The 17,165-nt window shown below is 45.6% G+C and overlaps 1 protein-coding gene across 11 annotated transcripts in view; it reads left to right on the forward strand.

Moving 5' to 3' along the window:
• Positions 1-17,165, forward strand: part of LOC120906754 (signal transducer and transcription activator) — a 44,351-nt gene that overhangs the window by 10,730 nt on the left and 16,456 nt on the right. For 10 of the 11 annotated variants that reach the window (XM_040318670.1, XM_040318667.1, XM_040318668.1 and 7 more), the window contains 3 exons: positions 15,086-15,512; positions 15,584-16,557; positions 16,624-16,747. In XM_040318670.1, the coding sequence (XP_040174604.1) occupies positions 15,385-15,512; positions 15,584-16,557; positions 16,624-16,747 (1,226 nt within the window). In that variant the 5' untranslated portion in view covers positions 15,086-15,384. Of the gene's footprint in view, positions 1-3,278; positions 3,409-15,085; positions 15,513-15,583; positions 16,558-16,623; positions 16,748-17,165 lie in introns of those variants that run through there. The other variant, XM_040318672.1, reaches the window with a different exon arrangement.

Here is a 17,165-nt window from a genome sequence, read left to right on the forward strand (position 1 = left end):
TGGCACACCTTCTTCTCCCGCCCGACGGACCCCCCGCCAAGCTCCTTCGAACGAGCGGGAAAGCCCGGGAAATTGAGCGCGCGTTCGCTTTTGTAAAGCCATCTCCGGGGGGGGGGGGAACTCTCCCACCCCCCCAGGCCACTGTTGTGAGTGTTTTTGTTGCTGTTGTTGTTGTTGTTGTTGGTGTGTACTTTCCGGCGGAAAGTAAGCTCCCGGATCTGGAGGAAGATGTTATCTTAATGGCACAGGAGGGGGAAGTGATTTGACATTTCCTTTCCCTCGTCCTGGTGCCGTGTGGCTTTTTTACAATTTTTATATCTTATTTGATTCGCGTTTTTGTTTTTTGTTTTTGTTTTTCTGCAATCTCTGATCATAATTTGTTTAGTTTTGTTTCGTTCCTCCTTCACGCTCCTACTTTCCTCACTGCCCAATCGTGAACGAAAAGGGACCAAACAATGATACAGGGTGTTCCAGGGGTTCTCATAGTTGTGGGATACTTCTTTGATACTTTCCTATTGGAAGTGAACTTCATAAGCAGGAAATTGGACTCTATGGCACCCTTATTGGACAGGCTCCTTGGAACTTCCTATTGGATTTGTCCAACAAGGGTGCTATAGAGTCCAATTCCCATTACATTAAGTTCATTTCGGGTAAGAAAGACTCAATAAAACTCCTGGAAAACCCTGTAACGAGCGAAGAAGGATAGCACTCGAGAGGGTGTGGGGGCACGCACTACACACCTGGGCCGCTCGCTAATTGCTACTTTTCTTTCGACGAAGCTGCGCCTCTCTCTCTCTTTCTTCACTTACTTTTGGTGCGTGCTTTCGGGCGGGGAAAACCCGCCCCGAGCTGGAGCCGGAAAAACCAACCCTAATTTGGTGGCGCTCCTCCGCCTTTACTACTCTCGTTGGTCCGTCCCCATCACGATGGCAAATTAATCGCCGTGGCGCCGGCGACAAAGATTGGTCAAAATTTAATGCCTAAGAGGTGAGACAAGAGCCCGAGTGAAATGAATTAATTGTTTGCCTATTTCCCGGATGAGTGGCGCACGGTTGTTTTATTTAGCCGAAATAAAAATGCAGAAAAGTCGGGAAAAACCAACATCAAATAATAAATTCGTAGGCAGCAGCAGCAGCAGCACAGGTAGGGCAGAGGCGCAGCGTTTTCATTAATTGCTGCCGGGTTATTTATTTATTTACTTATAGCCCTCGCTCCACATTTTTTACGGTTGACCGAACCATTTCGGGCGTTTTGGGAAGGTTGTTTTCTTTTTGGAGCGGCTTTTCCGTGTCCCCTCCGTGACACCTCCGCGTGGACGTATCGTTTCAACGACGCCCAAAGGGCAGAGCTGGAGGAGGAACGTGCGCCGTGTGTCAGTCTCACGCGTGAGTATGTGGTGGTGTGGGCTAGGCGCCACAACCTGTGGAAAGTCAGGTACACACACAAACCCAACATATTAGACAAGTGTGTGATGCAAGAGCAGTGAAAATCGAGGGAAATTAACGAACCAAACAAACACAGTGTTCAGCGAATTGTTTTGTCTCGCGCAGTACTGTCCCGTCTAGGCGGTGTGTGTGTGCCGCCTTGTTAGTAGGCGTATGCGTCGGGATACGCCTCTGCTCCCTTCATGTAGCCCTCTCTGCCACTGTCTTCCGTTTGGCGTCTGGAACGTTGAGAGAGGTGTGGAGTACTTGTTATCGTGTCCCTTGGTATAGTTTTCTTTTTTCGATTTCTATGCCTTGGATTATGTTTTTTTTTTTTTTTTTTGTGAGTTCCAAAATGCTCTCACTTTTCTTGCTCCTTGTTACACCGTCCAGAACTCATGCTGTGTAACTGTACGGAAAACTGTTCGCACAGTTGGCGTGTTGTGGCGGCAATTTGGGACATTTTTTTTTCTAGGGTGAGAAAATTCAAAAATCCAAATCCAAATCCAATGATGCTTTTGTTGGATAGAAAATCGCTAACTCGAAGCGTTTCGCTTCCAAAGACTGAAGCGTTTTGAAATGTAACTAAGTTTTTAAATTAAATGTCGCCCGGATATGACAGACGCCATACTAGATGAATAATAGAAGCCTATTCTCCCAGTGCTTCGTTGTTCAGTACATTAGTACTGGCAGTCGTTTTAAGCGTTTTTCGTTGAATATACCCAATTGACCTTTTTCGAGCACGAATAATCGGAAATTCGAGTAAATTCCCTTAAATTGGATCCTTAACCTTCTCTTAAACTGCACCAGTTTAAGGGAATTCAGAAAAAGTCCTTTAAAATCAACTGTAATGCTTCTTTTTCGTTACTTTCTGCTAGACTCCCCCGGAAATGATGTTTCCTATCGTTATAGTTGGCCAGTTGGTTCCCATTTTATTCTTAAAAATGTGCTCGACAGCATCGTCTATCGATAGAGGCACGCCTAGTTTACGAACTCATCAAATCTTGGCGCTTTCAACACACTTGATCACACACAAACTCACAATTTCAAGCGTATCGAGTACTAATCGAGCAGATTTTGGAAAACAATTTCGAGCAAATGTCACTTGGGTATGCAACAGTTGCGTCAAATTTGGCCTAGAAACGCTTCAGATTCGGCTTGATGACGCTTCACTGTTAGTGTGCAAGTAATTCTAAACGTATCAAGTGTAGCGCTAACGCTTTAAAGCCGACAGGTCAATAATAAATAACTCAAATAAAGAGAAAGCGTCTCTGGCGTTGGTGAATAATAAAACTGCTAAGTTTTTAGCACTGGGGACCTACCAAGCGTGTTAAGCGTTTCTGGCAAAACTAGCTTAGTAGATACTGAGAGCAACATTGAGTTCTTTTTAGCATGAAATTTGTAATTAAGCTAAAATAAAATATTACTAATTATATAATTACTAAATTTAACCAGTGTCGTCACGAGTCAAACAGACTGGCCATAATGTAGTTCTAGTGCTGGCGTGTGATAGCAGGCCGCCGGACAGGCGGTGGAGGGGGACTGCCGGCACACTGTGTTTGCCGGAAAAGGCTCGCACACAAAATCCGGGTGGTGTTCGCACAATTCTCCTATTCGTTCACCCCAAATACCGTTGGCGGGCAACCGGCAAACTCGAGACCGTGCGTGAGTGACCCCGTGTGTGTGTGTGTGTGGAGCAGGCGCGGATGTGTGAGAGAGAGAGAGAAAGAGAGAGAGAGGGAGCCCAGCCCCACAGTGTGTGGCGCGGGCTCCGGTATAAAAGCGAACTGTTCGGCCGGCCGCTCACGTCAGTACGGTACGGGATGTTGTAACGCATCGACGCGCGGTGCGTACTCTGGGTTACACTGTGCTGTATATGTATGTGTGTGTGTGTGTGTGTGTGTGAGCGCGTGTGTGTGTCGACGAGCCCATAAAATGCGTGTCGCGAGCGCGTGCTAAACCACACCAAGCAAAGCAAAGCCAGGTCCGTCTAACTGTGTGTTTGTGTAGTTGTACGTGTGTGTGTGTATGTGTGTGTGTATGTGTACCTTAATCCCATTCGCCCATGAGGGGGCGTGGGGAGGGGGGGGGTAATGGGGGTGGTGTGTTTTGAAGGGTTTGCACAGCGTGTTTTCCAATCGCACCGAAATTTAGGCTCGCGCCCGACAAGACGGAAAAAATGAAACATTGCCTTTCCTCCGGGCCACCGGGCATTATTAGCATACTCGCAAAACGGAGCGTTTTCAAGGCAGAGCCACCGAGCTTAGCTTAGCTTAACGCGCCCACCTATTGGTTTTGCCACTTAGCTGAGTGACCAGTGGCTCTCAGCAAGCTTCGACTGAAGCCCGGAAACAGAGACAGCCGCAGCAAGGAAAGGTTGTTCCTGTTTTTTTTTTTTTGCTTTTGTGTGCTCTTTTCCAGTTGATTTTCCACACCAAATGTACGGTCGAAATGTGTGCATTTTTCGGTGCTTGTGCAGCACCCTTCCCCCTTCCTTTCCCCCCCCCTCCTCTCCTGCGGCCACTCTCAAGTGTACCTGCGCATAACCGAAGAACCAAAGTCGCTCAAAAAGCGCAACACGTAGCCCCAGCCGCAACACACACACACAACCAGCGGTGGGGGGGGGGGGGGGGAAGGCCATATTTCCTGTTGCGCGCTGCACTGTGTATGTGTATGTGTGTGTGTGTGCGCATTGGTGAACACACGGATGCAGTTAAACTGTTGGCGGTTTAAAATGCGATTTAATTTGCATAATTGATAAAGTTCACGGCGTTTTGCTGTGCGGGGGGCGCAACAAGATGGAGAAGAGAGAGAGAAAGAGATAGAGTGAGGTGTGTGATGGGGCATGTTGCATCGGTTAGTAGCGTGTGTGTGCTGTGTTGTTACAGCAGCTGGAGCATTTATTTTTTATTTTGCTTCTAGCTCTCTGTATAGGGCTTTAAGATGGGGATGGGAGTTGTGGGGGGGGGTCGGATTTGCTCCTGCACTTGAGCGGACTTGAGCAACAGATATCCACATCCGGGGTTTGTGAAAGAGAGCGCGAGCGTGACGGAGAGAGCGGGTAAGTAGTTGACACAGCAGCAGGTGGAGAGCAGACCGAGCTCCGCTGATGATGACGTCAGACAGTGTCGCACGGATGCCTCCGGTGCGCTCGGGAGAGCAGCTCACCATGACAACGGCCCAGGGTCCTCGGATATGCAACCGTGTGGTCCCGTTTCGGCCATCAAACGTTCGACCATCAACCAACACCGCCCGCCGCCCCTCTGCGATGCTCCCGTGTCGAGCTTGTAATACGGGAGGCGGGCCGGTGCCCTGATTTAGCTTCCAGAGCTGTCTGATCGGTTTCCACAGTTGGTTTTGCACTGCAATTGTGTCCCCAGAATGTTACCCCGAATCTTCGCTAGAGAGCAGCTGCTTAACACTAGAACTACCGGATTAGTGGCTGGTGACTGGTAACGCTTAAATTCAACTAGCTGTGTTTACTCATTAGCAAAAGAGTGACATGAGATGAGAATGTATTTTAAATCAATCCAAAATTAAGCTGCTTGTTGAAATGTCTTTTGAAACAATTGCTAGCAAATTTGTGCCAGAAACGCTTAAAACGCTTGGCAGTAGTTCTAGTGCTAAAAACCCGCACCAAGCAACTGTGGCCCTACATTTTGTTTAACTTTTTTTTTTACTTCATTTGAGTTATCTTCCACGTAACAATTCAATCAAAAATCTCAACAAAAATCCATTCCATTCCTCCTTCTTCCGCTTGTCTAACGTGTAACGTAATGGTAGTAGTAGTAGCCCAGCGCAACGTGGTTTGCCTCCGTGAGTGCCGGCGTGAGTGGCGCACACGCTTGCGTTGCGGGCTCTCACCACTCTCATCAGTGGCACAATTAGTGAATGATGCTGCGAATTATCCCTTTCGTTTTGTGCTCGATAACACAACCATTCAGCCCACTTCTCTCGCGGTCGGTGGGATAGGTGGGGGGGGGGGGGGGAAGGGCTGGCAAGCAAATGTTGAGCAAAAAACAGGGGGGGGGCAAACAAAAAAGCCCACGAACAACGCCTAGTAGTTCTGGGGATTTGTTTGTGTTTTTTTTCACTCTCTTTTTATCTTTCTCTCTCTCTCTTTCTTGATCTCTCTCTCTCTGTCTCTCTTGTCTCCCCCGGGAAATCTAACTTCAGTTCCGGTTTATTGCAGGACGACATTACGTCTTTTACTTTTTCTGCTCTCGTTCTCTCTCTCTCTCTCTGTCTACTTCGCTATGCATTACAATCTATCTGTCTCTCTCGGTACTCCTGGAAGGAATAAAAAAAGCAATTGTAATACATTGTAATAATGTTGGTAATAATTTTCCCTTTTCAAATGTGTCCCATGTTCATCCATGATTAATGTTGGAACCTGTTCGCGCGCCTAACAAGTAGGGTGTGTGTGTGTGTGGGTGTGTGTGTTTTGCCCGGGCCCTATTATTACAGCACCCACCGAACTCCCCCTTCTTGTCGTCGATTTGTGAGTGTCCTTTTTTGTTGTTGTTGTTCACCTTGGTCGATTTCCTGTAATAAAAAAACAAGAAGAAAAAAAAACTTAAGGGTTCTCCGTTTTCCGAGGGGCTGTTTTGCCTGTGTGGCCCGGCCCCGGGAAGCATGCGCCCTTTTTACACAGCAGCTGATAGGGACACACACACACAAACACACACAAACACACAGAGTGTTCGACAAAGAGAGAAACTGGGAGAAAGAGAGGCAAAAGTGTGTTGTTATCGACCCCCCCCCCGGGATTGTTTGATTTACTGCTTTTTGCCCTCTGGTTTTTGGTTTTTGGAACTCAACAGAGAGAGTTGTTAAGAAGATCGAAGCCCCATTTGCATGTTTCTCCGGTCCGGCTTTTGATGGTTGTGTCCTGCGCGCACTCGTGCCCCGGGCACTAATGGGGGGGGGGGGGGGGGAGGAAAAGGGCAATACAGGGGAAGGGGGAAGGCGAGATGCAAATACAAGAGAGAGAGAGAGAGAGAGAGACGGGAACTCTCGCGAGGTTTGATGAATTTAGGTCAGCGCAGCTCTTCCCAGGGCTGCCGGGCGGCAAGGATTCGGCGCTTTCTCTCCGTGTCCCCTGTCTCTGTCACCGCAAAATGGATGTTTTGTATCTTCTTCATTTTTGCACGAATTTATCCTTAACAAAAGCAACAGGTTGGATGGTTTCTTTTCTTTTTTTTTGCTGTTCTCCTGCTGTCGCTTCAAATCGCTGATGCTGGTGCTGTGTGTCCCCTGCCCGCTTGTCTGCTGCCGTTTTCTTCACTTGTTTATATTGTCTACCAACACAAGCACACCCAGAAACACCACGACAAAGCAGGCCAGTGCGCTAATTTGTGGCGCCTGCAGCATACCAACCCATACTCCCACGCACTTTTCTTCATCTGTTTTCATCTAATTAGTAACAGTTTTCCCCATCCCCCCTTTCCCTTATCCTTTGCTTTGCTCGAGCGTCTTGCCGCCCAACAATTGGTATCAAGCGCGCATTTCAATTAACTTCGCAGAGTGGGCAGCAAGAGGGGGGGTTGGGAATGTGTTGGGATGTCTTTTTTGCTTCAATTAATCTTTGTAGCTTATTGGTTTTTCTGCCCTGGCCCCGTCCACATGGCAACGTGAAATGCCGAAGGTGTCGCTTTTTTCCGCGATTCCGTTCTGCTCTTCGCCATGCCTATTTGGTGGTGGTGGTGGTGTAATAGGTTGCCAATCATCCTGCCCGTGTTTGATGGTGGAGCCTTTTCCGCGTAACGGCGTAATATATGTGCGGGGCTGTTTTGTGTTGCTCTCGGGGGCGTTGGTTGACTTTCCTGGAGGGATGCTGTGGCTGTGCCGAATTCTAACAGATGAAGGTATGTAGCAACAACAGCCAAAAAAAAAGGAAGAGAACGATGACAAACACACAGAAAAAGCAAGCTTTGTAAGTGTCATTGAGACGTCAATATTGCCCTGAAGGGGTTTGGGGGGCGTACATGGTGGTGCTTGAGATAGGAAAGCAAAAAAACACATTACAATGCAACGGAAGGTATCTGAACTGTCAGGGCTATTCTTCTCCGTTTTGACACACGAATACACAAATAGGAGAAAAAACCCCCGTCAAAACGACCTTCGATGAGTTTGACTAAATCATTTTTTATTATTCTGCTCAGTTTGGCATTTCAAAGTTTTTTACGAGCCAATTGATAAGCTACTTCCACCTTCTCCTCCCGTGCTATTGACGCTGCTTGCCGCTAGAATGGCTCCAATTTATCACATTTAAGAGCCCTAGAGTAGCTAATTGTCATCGATTTGATAAAAAAAAATACGAATGTTAATTATCTCACTAAAGGTGCGAATACAGTCGTTGCCGCTTAATTTTGACTCTAACTCACCTATTATTTTGTCTTGAAGGCATCAATTTTTGTCTCTAAGACATAAATTTTTGACTGTTTTGTCCACGCGACCGACCAGTGTACACTATAAAAAAAAAAAATATTTTCAATTGCGATGAAAAAAAAGTAAATTGAAGCTGTTAAAATAACAGGTTTAATATTTTTCAGTGGTTGCACTATGGTTTATGAAAAATAATCTGACAGAAGGGAGTTCATAAACACCCCAAAAGCTTTTAATTCGAGTAACATTTGCTAAGAGTAGAAAATATAAAATAATAAAAATATTTATAAATAAATTAAATATATGAAATATAATTATTACCTATTCGATCTATGTTTCCGGCCATTTTGAATAAAAATTACTCTAGGTGCGAGGGCTCTTTTTGAAAGTGAGTTTAATGAGCTTCATAAATACTTGTATGTATTTCTGGGTAAATAAATAAATAATCATTTTGTTATTATTAATCCTTTTTAATGTATTAGATTGTTATAATTGTTATTCTTGAAGTTGTTACAACTCTGATTGCTGTTAAAAATGATAGCATAATAGTAATATTATAATTTATTTATACTCATGAATTATCAATAAACTTTATTTTTATTTGCGATTGCTGTACTTTTTATGTTTGTTCAATAATTGTTGCTTTTATAATTATCATATAAAAATAATTATAATTAAGGCATGATTTTCTATTAACGTGCTCATCCACGGCGTATAAAACAGGCGTTCAAACATGCTGCTTGGGTTTACGATAAACAGGCGTAATGCGTAACGCTAGTGTAACGTAGAGGGCTGAGCCTTACTTTTACCCAATATTTGACGTAGTTTCTGACACTGTGTGTTCAGAAATTATTGAAATTAAGTTGAGTAGCGAATAATTTAATTGACATAATTTAAAATGAAACAATTGTACTGCCAATTTTTGATGTTTTAATAGAGTGAAAAAGGCATGTATATTCAGGTGTAAAACAATGGCTTTAGAATCTAAAAAATTTAAATTTTTTGTTTCTCAAAAAACAATCAATTTAAATAGTTTTTGTATTGTATCGTATATTGTATTGTATTGTATTGTATTTTGTATTGTAAAATTACAATCGGCAAAAATCTGCTCAAATATCTTAAAAATGGTCATGATTCGTACAACAGTCAATAATTGATGATTTACAGACAAAAGAGTTAGAGTTAAAAATTGATGCGCACTGTCAAAAATTGATGCCTTAAAACCAAAATTAGCTGGCACAAAATATGATGCAGCACACAACCCCCCACAATGTATTGGTAGCAAACCCTGTTAATGTGCATACGTAATTGGACACACACACAACACACATGTCATTGGAAATCAAAATGGGAAGATCCAAGTGCGCAATTACAGCAAAAGATTCGGTCAAAACTTGAAAGAATTTTTTGCTTTTTTGTGTCACGTCCTGTCCGGTCAGCTCATGAAGGCTGATATGTTTTGAAAAAAAAAAAGAATAAATAAACCCGAGTTATTTAATGAGCTTTTGTCCATGAACTTCTTGGTTTAATGGATTTTTTTGTTCGACGCATTACGAAATTAAAAACCTCAGTTAGCAGGGAATCTTTGTCTCGCTCATCTTCTGTAAAACCGAGCTTTCCGAGGGAGATTTGATTTTGACATGCAATTAATTGATTTTTTACACGTCGAACAATTCCATTGCCACCTGTCATATGATGATGATAACTAATAATGGTTTGTTTTCTTTTTCCCCCAAGAATTCAAACTTAAATGCCACTTTTTCGCCCATTCTTTACCTTCACGCTAGCTCTAATTGCTGCCTAAGCGATGGGAGGGTTTAAAAATACTTGACACTTGACACAAGAGATATTACATACGGCACGGCAAGTGGCTTTTACTAGGTCAGATTGCGTTAGCAATTAAACTGAAATCAATCTAGAATTGTGTGACCGCGTGACATGAGAGATTACGAGCGAAGAGATTATGCTGCACAGACAAGGAGGTTTCAATCCACCAGCCGTGGCTTGGTAAAAGTTGCACGCTCAAAGAAGCAAATTTGTTTGCGTACTGGAAGTGCAAGACCTGGACCCGGCCAGTGATCAAGCGTAGTGTTGGGTTGCATGAATCTTTCGTTGAGATGCATTCATATGAATCTTCAGTGATGAGTGATTCGAATCTCGAGTCGAATCTTAAACGATTCATGAATCTCTAAAGATTCGCGAATCTTCAAGGATTCATGAATCTCAAAAGATTTGCGAATCTCCAAGGATTCACGAATCTCTTAAGATTCATGATTCTATAAGACCCATAAATCCATCAAAATTCATATATCTCTCAGGATTCATGAATCTTTAGGGATGTATGATTTCCAAAATGTAGAATTTGCCCGTTGTCGGTTCAAGCCTCGCATGGATCATCTCCCCGCAGCAAAACAAACTATCAAAAATCAAATCCTGTATATGCTGGCATGACCACGTAGGTAGTTACGCTAACAATAAGGACAATAAAAAGCTCAAGTACTATGATTCTTTAGAGATTCATGAATCTTTCGAGATTAATGAATCTTTTGCTCCTTGAATTTTTCGATATTCATGAATCCTTGAAGATTCACGAATCTTTGAGATTCATGAATCTTTCCAACCGAGATTCAGATTCATTGAATCATTCCAAAGATTCATTCAGATTCATGAATCTGAATCTGATTTACCCTACACTAATGAAGTGTGCCAAGTATAGGGCCTCGCAAACATCGTGTTGCTGCTGCTCGAAAACTCCTTGTCATAATCAGTCAGTAATCTCCAATTCAAACTCACTGTTCTGCTACATAGTTTGTATCTTTCAATTACCTTTGTGTGCCAACCATCGTCTACTTCTCACCGCAGCATAGCGTCAATGCAACACGTCAACGCCCAGCCCCAGGTCCTTCCTCGCCAACACACAGAGGCCTTTCAGCCTTTTTTTACCAAAGCTTCAAGAAAGGTTCAATGTTTGTGCTATCGATTAGTCAGCAGAGCATTATTGTGTTTATGTGTTGTGCTCAGCAGTCCCTTCCACTGCACGGTGAAGGTGTGTGGGGGGAGGACTGCCCATACGTACCGGCAGTTCTATAAACAATTCCTGGTATATTGACCCCTGGCGATTCACTTTTTTCCCTTGGCCTGTTTCGTTTCTGGAACCGGGAGCCCCGCTCGGCTGCAACCAGAAACTTCTCTTCCTAACGGGAGAGGCCTCAGAATCTACTCCCTCCGCACGCCCCCCCTTATCTCCCCCGCCACACATCAAACAGCTCACGCGCGCTCTCTATTTTATTTATGCCGCGTTTGTGTGCCGATGTGCGTAATTCGATATGTGTTTTGCTCGGCACCCGGTCGCTCAGACCCGCCCGCCGCGACCCTTTCCGAGCCTTTGTTGTGAACGTGCCTGCTCAGCGAAATGATGGTGGTGGTGCCATTTGGTGCTTCTTTCTGTTTTTGTTAGAGCACAGATGCAGATTCACGGAGGGGGATGAGAGAGACAGAGGTGGAAACGCGCACAAACGCTTGTACCATGGAAAAAAGGACGGTGCACCACGGCATCGATACACATCAGCCTTTTCCACGGAATGAAACCGCGCGCGATGGCTTAATTTTCTTGACCAGTGGGTTTTTGTTGTTGTTGCTGCTGCTGCTGCTGCTGCTTCTGGATGGCGGTGGAGTTGGTGGGGTGGCGCACCAACATCACGCTCCGTTTCTGTAAACACAAGTGCACAGAGTTTCTAATCGAGAAGGAGAGGAGAGTTTGGTTTGTGCATTTCTCTAAACTTGTGCATTTAAAAGTACTAAATTATGATGTTGAAATTTGGTCGAATTTGGTAGTTTCGGCATCCAAATAATGATCCTTAGAGGTATTCCGCAATGTTGCAAAGATATGACTGCTCTGGGTTTTGGTAAAAATAGAGATAAGTTTAACCAAAGCTTCAAATCATCCTTGAGGCCCACAGTGTGCAATAAAGAAGCAGTCCTTCTCAGGCTCAGATTTCAATCCAAAAACGACACTTTTATGATCAAATGTACATTGGTAATCTAATTTCAGTTGTGTTTCTTGCTTTTTTATGTTGCTGAAAATAGGATTTACAGGGATTCTCGCACGATTTACTGGCACGTTCTCGTAATTTGTTGGGTTCGTCTAATGTTCCCTTTGGAGTCATCCCACTCAAAAGCAATACAAATGATCCAAATGATAATTTGACAACTCCCAAAAAATTTTGAGAAATCTTTCAAAAAGCTCTAAGAAACCCTGTAATACATTTACTAAATTTGTAAATTAATGTTTCAAGTTGGTTTTAATTTTATCTCACATGTTTCATGTGTGCTCTAGCAGAAAAAAAAAACAAAAATCAATCACACATTCGCTAAACAGTTCCAGTTCCTGAGGCTTTCCTGCGGATGTGTCGTGTGACGACGTCATTTCAGCTGACAAATGTCAAACTTCATAAAAGATACAATAAACTGCCTAGAATCGTAACATCTTCTTCAGATGGAGCAGGAAGAATCACATTACTCTAGTTCTAGATAATCTTCTCCTTCACGCTTCAATGAGTCTCGCCATCCCCCCCTGCCTGATCACCCTGAAATGAACGTGAGAAGAAGAAAGGGCAATAGGTACCGCGTAAAAAACAAAATCAATACCGAAATGCAAATTAACTCAAACCTCATTGAGCAATCGAACCATTCTTTATCTATTCTGTGCGAGACAGATTGAAAAGGATCACCAATCACACTTCGTTAAAATTGCAGCCAGCACCGCTGTCAATGGTAATAAATTACAATCACTGGCAACGTAAGAGTGGACGGGGGAGGGGGTGAAGTGCTATAAAAAAAGCTCTCCATCTCAAGCTCATTCCTCGATGGAAGTTACAAAATTAGACCCTCCACAATCACACCCCACGACCACAGTAATGTTGAGGCGCGTTGAATTATCGATTATCTGATTTCTCTCTCTCTCTCTATTCGCCAATAAAAATCAAATCCGTCTTACGGGGGGCGATAATTTTGGAGCTGGCGCTAAAAATAACATATAGCACACATTCACACACCCCGTGAAGAATAACAAGAGTGGCCATTCAAACATTCATCGCATCAGGGTTCGCGGCCTAAACGTAACGGTGCGCTCTCTAACACAATTTACACATTTTCCCTTTTTCCACTGCCTTTTTTTCTCGCTCCATTTAAAACCGGAAACAATCCTACCCCTACCTCCATCGCGCACACCCTGTTTCCTGTTTTGCTGTTCAAGGTCAAGTGTGTGTGTGTGAGAGAGGTGACGATGACGAGAAGGACCTTCTCGGTTGTTTGCTACTTTCTACTCACAGCACGAAGGGAACGAAGTAAACAACGACAACCTTTTAAAAATTTCTTTACAGCTTTTGGGGGGCAGGGGGGGGCGGAGGGGAGGACCGGAAGGGTGTTGGAGAGGGGAAGGAGAGTTTGCTAAACATGCCTCCCGGGTTGTGATTAGCTAGAACACGCGGGCTCGCTGCAATCAATAAGTGACGCGCGGCCCTAAACAACGACACAAAAACAACAACAACACGCAAACTTCCTGGAAATTGCATCGGGGACGCTAGCAAAACGCAGGGGGGCTCCGAATGAGGGGAGGTGCAGAAAGGAGAACCGGAACCGGTGGGAGGAGCAGGAGGAGGAGGAGGATGCATTTATATAGTTGCCCCCTTGCACGCAAACCCGTGTACTGTGGGACCTACGGGAGAGCACTGTTCAAAGGGGGTCTGGGAGTCTTGTAAGATCTTTGCCACACGATTGGAACGTGTGGGTCCTTCGGCAGGCATTAGAATGCACGCATGCACCCCCCCCCCCCTGCCACACTGTGCGGTAAATCCCCGGGCAGGCCTGTTTTCGATCATCTTGATGCGACACACACACACACACATGTACATCAGTGGGCGGCAAACTATAACTGAGCAACTGATTATGCAGTTTGGAACTGTTTGAGCAGTTTGGAGGGTGTAAATCGTGATGCAGAAGACGAAAAACGTTCCAGAGCGCAGGCGACGAACGTCTTGGGATGATACAAAAAATTGAGGTTGGACCTCCAGAGTAGATATGTGATGAAGATATTCCACTGAGACATCAAGACGACATTTACAGTATGTCAGAATGTCATTTCCAATCGACTAAATTCAGTTGAAATGATCCAAAAGGTGAACACAGATGACGAACGTTCCTTGTTACTTGCGAGCAAGTGCTCCAACGGCTATTTCCACTCAATCCATTCTGTTGTAGCATAACCAAAATGAATTGTGCAGTTTGGAAGGTGTAAATCGTGATGCAAAAGACGAAGAACGTTCCAGAGCGCAGGCGACGAACGTCTTGGGATGATACAAAAATTTGAGGTTAGACCTCCAGAGTAGATATGTGATGAAGATATTCCACTGAGACATCAAGAAGACACTTGCAGTATGTCAGAATGTCTTTTCAAATTGATTGAAAACAGTTGAAATGATCCAAAAAGTGAACACAGATGACGAAAGTAGCTGTTTACTTGTGAGCAAGTGCTCCAATAGCTTTCTCCACTCAATGCATTCTGCTGTAGCATAACCAAAAAGAATGTTGTCAATGTGCCAATCACAAGAATATCTCCTTGGTGAGGCTCTAACCTTAAGCAGTTCAATATCGGAATGCTCTCTTCACTTTCTATCTTTGTGGATTGATGCAACTTTCAAGTGGTCAAATGACATTGCCGACCCCTGGCTGGGCAGGGAGAGAGGCGGCGGCGGTTCGTGCAGCGAATAATAGTTCACGCGCCACACTTGCCCTCTCCGCCCTAACTGGTCCAAGTATCGGTGTGTCTCTGTGTGCATAATTGCAGCGGCGTTCAAGTGCAGTACCCTCAGCCCAAACTCCACCTCACCCTTTCCGCCGTTGACTTATCGGTTCCACGATCAGCCGCTGTGTGCGTGCGAGCGTTCTGCTACACAGAGGGTGGTGGGGGTGGCATTCTAGCAAGTCGGCGGATAGACCAATGTAGTTCAAACTGGAAAGTCTCGCTCAAGAAACAACAAATGCGCGCACCCCGATAGATAGACCGTTGCTGACGTGCTAAACTGTATTTTGCACTGCACATTGCTGCAGCTGTTGGGAGGTGGTGGGAGGGCAGAGTTGAAAAAAAAAAATACGGGCGGATGTGCAGGCTCGAGTCTCTCGATATATATATGTGTGTGTATATGTCTCTGTGTGCATGTTTGCTGCAAATACACTCAACACTAATCTTAATGTTACTCTCCATTCTCCCTTTGCAGCGCCCAGTCGTGCTTCATTAGAGCGGGACCGTTTTGGCGTGCCGGTAATTAAAGCGAATCAGACGGAAAGCTCTCAGAACCGAACGGTTGTTTGAATCGATCGCCGCAGCGACACGCTCACTCACCACCACCGCCTGCTTGGTGTGGCGTTGGTGTTGTCCGCTCCGCAACAACCCCCCCATTTTGCGGTGAGTGCTTGGTCGTGCTTTTTTGGCGGGGCGCGTGTGCAATAAGTAAGGGAAGGAAGCGTTCATAAAAAGAGCAAGAGGAAGCAAAAACAAACCCCAACGGCCGGCAAGATGTCACTGTGGGCCCGGGTGAACCAGCTGCCGCAGCCGATCCTGGAGCAGATACGCTTCATCTACGGCAGCAACTTTCCGATCGAGGTGCGGCACTACCTGGCAGACTGGATCGAGGAACGATTGCTGTAAGCATGCTCTGCGAAACGAAGGCGTTCGATATGAAATGATCAAATTCACCTTTTTCTCCACTCCACAGCAACGCGCCGGTGTACACGAACGACCAGGAGGCGGTGTACGAGCAGGATGCGGCCAACTTTCTCAACCAGCTCATCATGGAGCTGGAGCGGACGGCGATCAACCTGCCGGAGAGCAACTTCACGATCAAGATACGGCTGAACGAGTCGGCCCGGAACTTCCGCCAGCTGTTCTCGCACAATCCGGCCCAGCTGTACCAGCACCTGATGAACTGTCTGCACCGGGAGCGCCAGTGCGTCGCCTACCCGGACGAGTGCGTGAACGTGCAGGACCCGGAGGTGACGGAGGTGTTCAACGCGGTCCAGCAGCTGCAGATCATGGTGCGCACGAACGAGAACGACAACCGGAACCTGATGAAGGAGTACGAGCATCTGCTGCTGGAGGTGCACGAGCTGCAGAAAAACCGGGCCCAGCTGGAGACGATCGAGAACGCGGAGATGCGGGCGCACGCGCACAACCAGCTCGCCCAGCACCAGAAGATGGTGAACGATCGGCTGCAGCTGTGCACCGGGAAGCGGCTCGCGCTGGTCGACGGCTTCCGCAAGACGATCCTCATCACGGACGAGGTGCAGAACAAGGTGCTGAACAAGTATCTGTCGCAGTGGAAGATTAACCAGGGCTTTGCCGGCAACGGGGCGTCGATGATGAGCGCCAGCAACCTCGACACGATACAGGCGTGGTGCGAAAGCCTGGCCGAGATCATCTGGAGCACCAAGGATCAGATCCGGCTGGCGATCAAGAACAAGTCGAAGCTGCACGTCGAGCAGGAGGACGTGCCGGACCTGCTGCCGCAGGCGATGGTCGACGTGACCAACCTGCTGAAGATGCTCATTACCAACACGTTCATCATCGAGAAGCAGCCGCCGCAGGTGATGAAGACGAACACGCGGTTCGCCGCGACGGTCCGCCTGCTCGTCGGCAACACGCTCAACATCAAGATGGTCAACCCGCAGGTGAAGGTGTCCATCATTTCCGGTGAGTGGGTTGGTGGGTTTGGGTACCATTGACGACCTTACGATTAACGCTTTTCGTACCTTACAGAGGCACAGGCACAGCAGACGCAACAGACCAACAAAGCTTCCGAGCAGTCGTGTGGCGAAATCATGAACAACATCGGCAATCTGGAGTACAACGAAACGACCAAGCAGCTGTCGGTGAGCTTCAGGTAAGCAAAATGGGACGGTTTCTAATAAAAAAAAACCTAATATTAGCCATTACATCAAATATATCAATTAGCATCAAATCTATAAAAAAAAAACTTGTAGTCATACGAAACTGCTCCAAACTAGAATTAGTATTAGAATTATCGTTTACCACAGCAATACATAAAATTATAGAAATGTTTTAAGCTAACAACTGTGAACTTGATTTCACGTCGGCAGCAAACAATGTATCAGCAGGACAAACGATATTGCTCGTTATTCAAGATTCTACTCGTTAAAAGAGGTATTTGTTGAGCATTAAGATTTGCTCGTTTTGCGAAAAACTTGTAATAAGGGGCAGTGCTGCAAAATGTTACGAGCATCACGAAATGTTCACCAACGAAAACAATGAACAAATCCGTGGTGGCTTGATGCTCATTG

This window comes from Anopheles arabiensis, chromosome X (assembly GCF_016920715.1).
Source record: "Anopheles arabiensis isolate DONGOLA chromosome X, AaraD3, whole genome shotgun sequence".
In the NCBI taxonomy this organism is placed as follows: domain Eukaryota; kingdom Metazoa; phylum Arthropoda; class Insecta; order Diptera; family Culicidae; genus Anopheles; species Anopheles arabiensis.